General features: G+C 48.2%; 1 protein-coding gene across 2 annotated transcripts in view; it reads right to left on the reverse strand.

Annotated features, from left to right (window-relative positions):
• The window catches only part of SPARC (secreted protein acidic and cysteine rich), a 25388-nt gene that overhangs the window by 8568 nt on the left and 6934 nt on the right, over positions 1–9886 (reverse strand). The window contains exons 2-6 of one of the 2 annotated variants that reach the window (XM_011371240.2): positions 5971–6040; positions 4615–4674; positions 3906–3993; positions 2329–2450; positions 411–531 (exon numbers count right to left, since the gene is read on the reverse strand). In XM_011371240.2, coding sequence (XP_011369542.1) covers positions 411–531; positions 2329–2450; positions 3906–3993; positions 4615–4674; positions 5971–6027 — 448 coding nt within the window. In that variant the 5' untranslated portion in view covers positions 6028–6040. Of the gene's footprint in view, positions 1–410; positions 532–2328; positions 2451–3905; positions 3994–4614; positions 4678–5970; positions 6041–9886 lie in introns of both variants that reach the window. The other variant, XM_011371239.2, reaches the window with a different exon arrangement.

Raw genomic sequence — 9886 nt, forward strand, 5'->3', positions numbered from 1 at the left:
CCGGTTTCCCCCTCCATCTTTCTGCACAGCTAAGTCAGGTGAGTGGCTCTCTCCAATATTTTAAAAACTCTTTATAGGCCAGGTGGAACATCATTTTTGCTTTACACGGTTGAAGTGGGAAAGATGTGGGTTAGCCCCTTAGAAGAACTTCCTCATCATTAGAGAAGAGAAATTCTCCCTGCTCTCGTGCTTCCATGACTGTTCAGTCCTGCCTGTGAGATGTCCTGAGTGCAGAGTTGACAGGACCCTACCCACAGACAATCATCATTTTATAAATGGGAACTCCAAAGCTCAGGGAGGGGAAGAGACTCGCCCAAAATCTCACATCACGAGAGTAGCAGAGTCAGCATCAATGCCAGTTCAGTGCTCTCTCCCCAAAAAGGGAGGCTGGACGAACCAAGGAGACTCACATTTGCAGGATCCAATATAGTCCAAGTGGAGTTTGTGTCCCTTCTTGGTGCCCTCCAGGGTGCATTTGGTGGCAAAGAAGTGGCAGGAGGAGTCGAAGGTCTTGTTGTCATTGCTGCACACCTGTGGGCAAAGCATAGAGCACCTCACCTTCATTCCCAAAGCCCTTCACTGCTACCATTTTTGCCCATTTCAGAGATGGGGACACTGAAGGCCAAGCAAGGAACATGATTAGCCCAAGGTCATACAGTGAGTTAGTGGTGAGGCTATGACAAGAGCTCAGTCTTTGGGCTCCCAGGCCGATGTTGGTCTTTGAGCAGAGGCATGACTGATTCGGGCCTGAGATATGGGAAAACAAACCTAGAAGATACGGAAGAGGTGAATTAAAGATGGGGGTGGCCCAAAGGCAGAGTGTGTAGAAAAGAGAACATAGCAGGAATCGGTATCCTTAGAAAGGCCTGCTTGTAAAATTGGTCCTTGGCTGTCATTTGAGACTTTAGCTGGTAAACAGTTCCCTGCACTGTGATAAAACTTTCCACAAATGGAAAGGTGTCTCACTGTGCCGAGACCGCTCATACAGACAATATGGTTTATGCTGAACATCTGCTTTCCTTCTGAGAGTCTGGAATTTGGGTACATGCTGCACAGAGGGTGCCTATGTGACCAGCCTGCAATTAAAACTTTGGGCACTGAGTCCGTAATGGGCTTCCTTGGGCAAAAACATAGCTCACATGCGGCTGCATATCTGTAGTTGAGGAAAGAGTGTGTTTTGTGAGACCCCTCATGGGGGTAGGGAAAGAGTAAGCAATCCTACGCGTGGATTCCTCCAGACTTTGCCTCCTTATGATCCTGCTGTGTATCCTTTATACATCACTGTAACAAATCTTGGCTGTGAGTCCAACAGTTTGCTGGGTCACGTGCGTCCTCCTAATAAATCTCTGCACATGGGGATAGCCAAGCAGAGACGCCAGTGGCTGAACGAGGGCAGTGGCAGTAATTAGCTTCGTTAGGAGAGGGGGAGCCTCGTGTCGGACCTCCTGTACACACATGTACTTAGTATTACTAATACATCACCGCAGAGGGAGAATTGATGGACATTGCTGACCAGTGGGTTGGGGGGTGAGGAGGAGGGACGAGTTGGAAAGGATGCTAAAATTTGTAGGACAGAGGAGAAGTTGCATTAGGGAGAGAGTGAAGATGGAGAGCCCACATGGGAGGTTGTGGGATTAATACCAGTACTAGATTTGCTATCCTAAGCTAGGTCACTACTAGCATAATGGTTGGCATGAGTGGGCACTCAGTAAATATTTACTTGGTTGGATGGATGGATGGTTGGATAAATGAGTCCTATTGGGGGTAGAATGGACAAGTTCGAAAGATTTTTTTTAAATAGCACATATTGGGTACTTACTAAGTACCATGCATTATCTGACAAAGCCCCACAACAGCTGTGTGAGATAAGGACTATTTCTAGTCCCTCTTTGGAGATGAGAAAACTGAGACTTGGAGAGGTTCAGCAACTTAGCCAAGGTGCCACAGCGAACAAGTGGTAGGGATGGCATTTGAAGTCAACCTTCAGACTGACTCGGAGCCCACATTTTTGGACCTAAAGCTTTGCTGAGTTGGTCCCATGTCAAGAAATCCCCTATCTCAGTTGGCCTGATGTTTGTATTCTCTTCTGAGTCTGGCGTAGAGCTCAGAACGTGGTGCTGCTCTTGCTGGTTGCTGGAGAGATCCAGGGACAGGCAGAGCCTCACCTCTGACTCACCTCCGCTTTTGTGCTGTGACCAGATCTAGTGAGGGGACCTCTGAGATTAGAGCTGCTCTGTAGAATCACTAAGCCAACAGTTTTCTGCACAGACACTCTGTGTTGGGAAGGGCCCAGTCCCCCAGCCCCCGCCCCTGTTCGTCAGTGCTCACCTTCTCAAACTCGCCAATGGGGGCAGGGCAGCTGGTAGGGTCCTGGCATACGCACATGGGGGTGTTGCTCTCATCCAGCTCACACACCTTGCCATGTTTGCAGTGGTGGTTCTGGCAGGGGTCTGGCAGAGTGCAAGGGCATGTAGTTAACATCATCTGGGCTAGTGCGTTCACCCCAACCCAATCCACACTGATCCTTGGGCAGAAGTCCTCGGCTGTGGCCCCCACTCTGGGCTTTGGGTGGCCCTGAGTCCTCCCTTTCTTTCTGCTGAGCCCAGCAATCGGCATTTAGGGAAGCAACTGGCTCAGTCTGGGAATTAGAGATTCAGTCTGAGGTTATGGTCAAAGACATTTTGGGGAAACTGTAGGCTCAGTCTGGGACCCAGGCACACTGGATGATATAGGGCTCCCCCAAAGATTGAAGCAACCGTGTGTTCTCAGCTCTCAGTCGATCAATCGTAGAGAGGCATTTTTGGATTCTAGAAGAGACTTTCTAGAATGAGTGGGAAAATCATCTCTCCTCACGGAGCCAGGGAGCTATGAGGCCCTGCAAAACAGACTTGAAAGGCTACAGAAGAAAAGGGAGAAAAGCCCCAGGCCCACAGTGGACAATAGGGCCCAGCTTGTCTGGTAAACACCGGATAAGGTGGATGTGGAGGGGGAAGGACCATGATTCAGTAGACTGCCCTCTGCTCCAACAAAAACCGTGCCCTCAGGATGCGAGCTCAGTCTAGCCTTTTCCTCCTTATGCTTGACTTGGGGGTATTTTTGTTCTCTTTGATTAGATGCCTGCTCTGTGAGGCACTGGGCCAAGTGCCCTTATGCCTTATCTTACAATCCTCCCACAGCCCTGGGGCGAGGGTCTGCCATTTTCATCATTCTCATGTTAAGAAATGAGGAAGTTGAGGCTCAGGAAAGCTAAATGAGCTGTCTGAGGGTGCTGGCATAGTGGCCAACAAGTCTAGATGCAAACCTTGGTTGTTTTGCCTGTAAAGTCCATGCTATTAACCCTTAGAGTTATGATATGGGGTGGAGGTGCCAGCATGGTGGGCTGAAGCCAGAGGCCCTAGGTCATTTCTTTTCCTCTGGTGCTAACTCCATGGGTAATATTATACGATTTCTGTCAGAATTCCAGGTCTTATTTCCTCATGACTGTGTGAAATCAAGTAAGCTAACGAGTGTGAAAGCTTTTGAGGTACTCTCACGTCTGCTCCTGTGTGGGGCTGGGGCTAAGATGGTGGCCATCGTGGAGCTCATATAACTGGTGACCTCACTGAGATTCCAACTTTGGAATCAAGGCAAAGCACTGTGAGGGGAGAGGTCACTTTCAGCTGAGGAGCTTCCTTTCCTGCTGCTCACAGCATGGACAGCCTGGCTGTAAATAGGTCTTTTCCAGATTTCAGAGAATATTTCTAACCTTTAAGTCAAAGCCATTTCTCCTCCAGAGCCTACCCTGCTCAGAGGACTCCACCCTGCATTTCCTTGGGAAGGAACCTCATGTAGGCTGTCCCCATACCCCAGGCCCAGGTAGCAGAGGCTAAAGACTGGATGTGACAAGACATGGGGAAGGGACCTACTTTCAGCTACCACCTCCTCTTCAGCTTCCTCAGCACCTTCATCAAATTCTCCTACTTCCACCTGGACAGGGTTGGCTCCCACAGTTACCTGGGGTAAAGGGAGAAGAATGAGTCAGATGGCCTCCCGCCATCCCAGACCTGGAAGAAGGCAGTGCGGGCTGGAGGGGATTCCCCAGAGCTTTAGGTAGCCACAGGGGATAGTGGCTACGAACTGGAAAGATGTGCTGGGCCCAGGTCACAGAGAGCACAGATGCCAGGCCCAGATTTAGATTTTATCTTATCGACCAACTGTGTTCATAGTTTCCTGGGGTCTAATGAGATGCCTCAGACGCCGCTGGGGCTGTTAGGGCAGGAGGGGGCGTGCCAAGCCCTCTGCCCCTGCCAGACACACAGGGCGGCTCCCCTTTTATCTGCTCGAGACGTATGGGAAGACTTGAGTGGTCATCTAAGAAAAATGATCCCACAGCTAAAAAACTAAAAATTTGCAAAATTAGATAACTTCCAAGTATAGGTTTCCATTGAAGGTTTGGGAAACATTCAGGAGTGTGTCGAGATTGGAGGATATATAGGATTTACTTCTGTGCCGTGTGCATGTGGGAAAGGGACAAATGTCCCGTTCCAGCGTGAGACCCACAGAACCTGCCTGGTTTTCCCAGGTACTGGATGTAGTCAGAGAAGGGCCGGGAGCCTGGGGTCACCACCCACCTACCTCAGATACCTCAGCCACCGTTTCCTCCACTACCTCCGTCTCATCAGGCAGGGCTTCCTGCTGCTGTCGGGAAGAGGAAATCGGGTTCAGAGAGGTCAGAGTCAAGGGCTGAAGTGCCTCTGGCCTGGAACTCTAAAGCTGGGGAGCTAGGAGAGCAGCTCATTGGATGTTCCCAAGGCTGTGCTCAGGCACTGCCATGGGCGAGGTGAGGAAAGCAAAGGCGAGGTCAAACACGGGACCCCATGGGACACCAGAGCACCTCCGCGTTTGTATATTTTACACCTGAGGCATCTATCTGAGCTTTAGCTTGGAACACATTCCATTGCTTTGACACCTGTCAAAGTCTGAAAACCGCTGATGCAGACCACCTCCTCTCATTTCATAGGTGGGAAAACAGACCCAGAGGGAATGAACACTGTGAATTTGAACAGATGTCATTCTCTTCCTCACAAGTGTAATGACATTATTATTATTATTATTATTATTACTATTATTATTTTATTTGGCAGTTCTTCTTGCCATGTCGACTTGGAGTAGAAAGAAGTAAGATAACAAACTCTGAGGCCACTGGCTGCCTGGGGCTGCTTCTAAAAGTAATGTTAACCTTGTCAGATCTTTTGCCAAAATCTACCTGCCTGATCAGCATTGCCAGAGACTACCATCTCTCACAGCTCCTAGTGAAGAGAGGGTGAGGGAATCCCAGGTTGAAGGAAACTGTTTTCTTTTTGTTTGTCCGCCTCACATTTCTTCCTCCCTCTTCTGGTAGAGGTTTCCAGTTTAGCTTGAGGTAACCAGCATTGACCCTCTGAGTGTAATTCGGATGGCAACCTCTCTGAGACTGTCCATAGTTCTTCCTCCCAGATCCTGGAAATGCCTTCTTCCAGTCTTCCCCAAGGCCTTTGATTTTATAATCTACCCCTACATCTGTACCCCGCCCCTAAGTTAGTCTTATTGGAGTCTGTTGCTTGCAACCAAATAGCTCTCACCGATTCAGAAACTAACCCATTTCTCTCTCTGTGGCTTCACTCTCTCGCCCGACATCACCCCCCCCCACTGCTGGAAATCTTCATATACCATAGTGGTTCCCTCCTTCTACAGCAATCCTAGTCTGTTTCTGGGAAGCTCTGACTGCTAAAAATAATCATTGTCACATTACAAATCTCCACCCAATGGTCCTCATCCTGACATTTTTATCCTGAGCTTATTAAAGAAAAAAAATCTTAAAAAAAAAAAAAGATAAATAACTCAAGATGGAGAAGTCCCTGTCCGCTCTGAGCATCCAGGGCTGACAGATTCAATGGCCCCGAGCTGGTGGTGGGAGGGAAGGCTGAGCAGAGATGATCTCTGGGTACTTACAGGGGCCGCCAAGGCCCGCCCGGCCAGGCAAAGAAGAAAGAAGATCCAGGCCCTCATGGTGATGGGAACCCTGTGGGGAGGAGAGAGATTGAGATTTCAATGAGTGAGAGGCTTCCTAGTGGAGAGTTCCTTCTGATGCCGAATTCCTGTGATAGGTAAGATAATTTTAGATGGTACATGTTAAATGATAGTGAGAGACACGGGAGAAAGTTGCTTCTACTCAATTCTCTTTCAACTCTGGGTTTATAAGAACATCTTGGTTTGGCGCTAAGATGTCTTCAACACCTCTTTAACACTCATCTGTCTCCCTTTGTAACAGAGAGCAGGCTTCTGGCTCAGAGCCTGCTCGGGAAACTATATCCTGCTGGAATTCAACAAAGTTGTTTTATCTTCTTTGTATTTATTTTTATAGCTTCCTTCCATTGACGACAAAGGTACACAGATTTTTCCATTTATGGATACAAAGTCTTCTTTCGCAATACATCTATTTTAAGTTTTTAAAAAGTGATTGCGAAAGTGATTGGCTAGTTTATCAAGTTTGGGCGATTCCGAACCAGATCATGTTCAAGGGCTCTTCGGATCCCTGATGTTCTAAAAATTTTTTTCTATCCTCCCACCAAACTCTTCTCTTCCTCCTCCTCCCCCTCCTTCCTACCCGCTATGTATCGGGAGAAGTTAACAGGCAGCAACTTCTTGCCAACTTGAGACAATGAGATCTATATTTGGAAACAAAGAACAGCAATAGCCTTGGAGTGCGACCTGTGGAAACTTGAAGGAGGCCACATTTTTCTTCATTCTACCCAGAAGGGACGGCGCTTCTCTAGGTTCTCTAGGGAGACGATCCAAATGCTTGCATGTGTTGCGTGTTCTCTCTCCCCGTCACAGCTACAGGATGTTAGCTGTGATTTAGAAAACTCTTCTGCCCTGGTCACTGCTAAGAGCTCACTCTTTAGATGCTGAGCTCGCGACTCATGGCTGACAGAGATCTTGGAGCCGAATCTCCTCTGATGATTCTATGCCAAAAATGCCGTCCCTATCAGAGGATCTGTGGTGGGGACATTCGATGTCTTCTTCTAACTCAATGGGCTTCCATTTTCAAACGGCTTTGGAAAGGTCTTTCTTATACGGATCTAAAGTTCCCTCACCCAAATTTCTGGTCTACTCTGTTTCTCCTCCTATGGCCAAACAGAAGAAACATGTTTCCTCTGCCCACAAGCCGCTTTTAGTCAAGGTGAACAGTGGCTGTGTCAACCCTCTATTGTCTGTCGTCCCCACAAACTTACAGATTGGGTCCATCATCCCTACTTCCTTCTAAGACTTCTCAACTGACCAAGCACCTTGGAGGGATCATGGAAAAAAACACTTGGCTTGGAATGAAATGCCAGGAGTTCTTGTTCCACCTGAATAGTATCTTGGCGAATTGGTGATGTCCTTCATCTTCTCCGGATCTTGGTTCCTCTTTCGATTAATCGAGAGTTAGATGAGGTAAACTTTGAGATCATAGGCTCGGCCCTTGAAACGTTACAGGCACATGCTGGTCTTGACACCCATTATCACCTCTGTCTTCAGACATTTTCACTTGGATTATAGTATTTGGGTAGCAGAAACAGGCAGGAGAAGAACAGACTTCATAATGGTCCTTTATTTGATTAAAATAGACACAAAACCTCACGTCTTATTTTATGGAGTGTACAGGATATAAAACTAACCGAAATTTAAAGGAATCGACCTGGGAGCTTGGCATTGTTTCACCATGGCCCCAGCTCCCAGAGAAGTCCTTTCTTCCTTTCCAGGCGGGTTTTGGAATGTTTCCCTCCCACACACAGTTGTGGACTTATTTTCCCCAGGCCAGAGGTGGAAAAATCTCCCTTCTTCTTTCCCCATTTGGAAGACACAAGCAAAACAACTCCTGCCTGTGGCTTCAGACGAATGGAACAGGAGAGAAAGCATCAATGAAGGACTTGTCTGGGATTATTTGAAGTCGAGGGGTCAAAGTGAGACTGAGAGCTAAAACAAAAACTGTCACCTTGTCTGGGCTCCAATGACAGAGAAGTCATGTTATTGGAGAAATAGCCCAGCTAGGCCTGGAAAGGTCATAAGCCCAGGCTAGAGAGCCAGGAAGACCGCCAGGTCCAGAGCCTGTGCTCCTCTGAGCAGAGGGACCATGCTCTCCTCTCCGACCAGGGAGAGGTGAGTGTGGCTCTGTCATCTGTCCTGCCTTGCCACCGTTTGCACTTCTTTCCCAGTGGCTCACTCACCCTCTCTGCCACCCTCATCCCCAGTGTTGCAGCCAGAAGAGAAAAATAATTCCAAATCTTGCTGTGCTTTAAAGGCTTCACATGTACACTGTCCTCTTGGAGCCCCTGACACGTGGCAGGTAGGCAGACAGGCACGGGAGGCTCTTAAGCCCACTTTGCAGATGAGGAGTCTGCAGCTGAGAGAGGGGAGGTCGTGCAGCATTCAGGCCTCTTCCAAGCTGACAAAATACCTCCTCATGGAGTTGGGCTGGGGCTGATAGGGATTATATTCAGAGACTGGTATGGGAGCAGGGGACAAATGCATAAAGTGAGAGTGTTAAGGGCACGAAACCTTGGAGGGGGAGTTATTTTCCAAATTTTGGGTTCTTCCTAGTGCCCAGTGATGCATCACTCATCTCATAACCCTTTCCCTCCAGATGATGGGGCAAGAGGGAAGCTGGACTGTTCTTGGATGTACAGCCATGCTCACTGCATAGCCATGAGATCCCTCTCTGAGCTTCTCTAAAACACCACTGGCCAAAGAGGCCAGGCGCCCATCCTGTAAAGCTAATAAGTGCAACAGTAACCCCAGCAAGGTCAGAACACAAGGTCAAATGCCGTCATTCAGAACTTATCAGCTGTGCACACATCCTTTGACAATCAAACCAAGGCCTGGCGTGCCTAGTGAAAATATAAACACCTTCATGCAAATGACCAGCTTGAAATGAAAACTTCCTTTGTATCTCTTTAGTTTGTGATGATGCATATGCTTGTCCTTTTCAAAACGTTTTCATAATCCATCATCCCGCTGGGAGTTCAAGGTATGTCTTTCTGGCTCTGTAGTACAGGTAAGAAGACTTGAGGCCCAGAGAGGGAAGAAACCTGCCAAGAGCCTCAGGGAGCGAGTGGAGGGGCCGAATGAGGACCCAGACAGCCCCACTCCACACTGGCATGCTCTCCAGCTCACAATTTCCCTTGGCGGTCGGTCCCTCCCAGGCGCTCACGTGAATGGGGCCCAGTTAGGCGGTGAACTGGCCCGAGGTGCACAGAGGGGAGGTAGCCTGAGCCAGAGGACGAACAGGAGGTGTATTTCCCTTGGCTTGATGGTCATCAAATGTAGACACCGCTCACCCGCATCCCACTGCCACCTCCTTCTCCTGTTTCGTACACCGAGTCCCTTCCTTTGCCTTTATTTGCTCTGGAGATGGCTAAAAACCCATCCTCAGCTGCCAGCAGGACCCGAAGCTGAGGTCACTTCTCTCTCTCTTTGAAAAGACTCTGAGGACGGAAAAGTACAGCCAGCCCCCTAGTTCATTTCCCTCCCTGGACACTGAAATGTCAGAACTGGGGGAAATCTCAGAATCAAAGAATTGTAGACTGCGCCTCTTGGCATCATAGACTTTTAAGAACGTGAAGCACAGAATTGGAGTTGTAATCTCAAATCCGATTTGAGTAAAACGTTCATACGAAGCAGTGAAGTCCAACTGAACTTTCCGAGATGATGAAAATGTTCTGTATCTGACTGTCTACTGTAGTAGCTACTAGCCACGTGTGGTTATCAAACCCTTGAAATGTTGCTAGTGCAAATGAAGAACTGAATTCCTCATTGTATTTCATTTTAATTAATTTAAATCTAAATAGCTACATGTGGCTAGTGGCTACCATATTAGACAGAGTGG

The sequence above is a fragment of the Pteropus vampyrus genome, unplaced genomic scaffold (assembly GCF_000151845.1).
Source record: "Pteropus vampyrus isolate Shadow unplaced genomic scaffold, Pvam_2.0 Scaffold185, whole genome shotgun sequence".
NCBI classification, from domain to species: domain Eukaryota; kingdom Metazoa; phylum Chordata; class Mammalia; order Chiroptera; family Pteropodidae; genus Pteropus; species Pteropus vampyrus.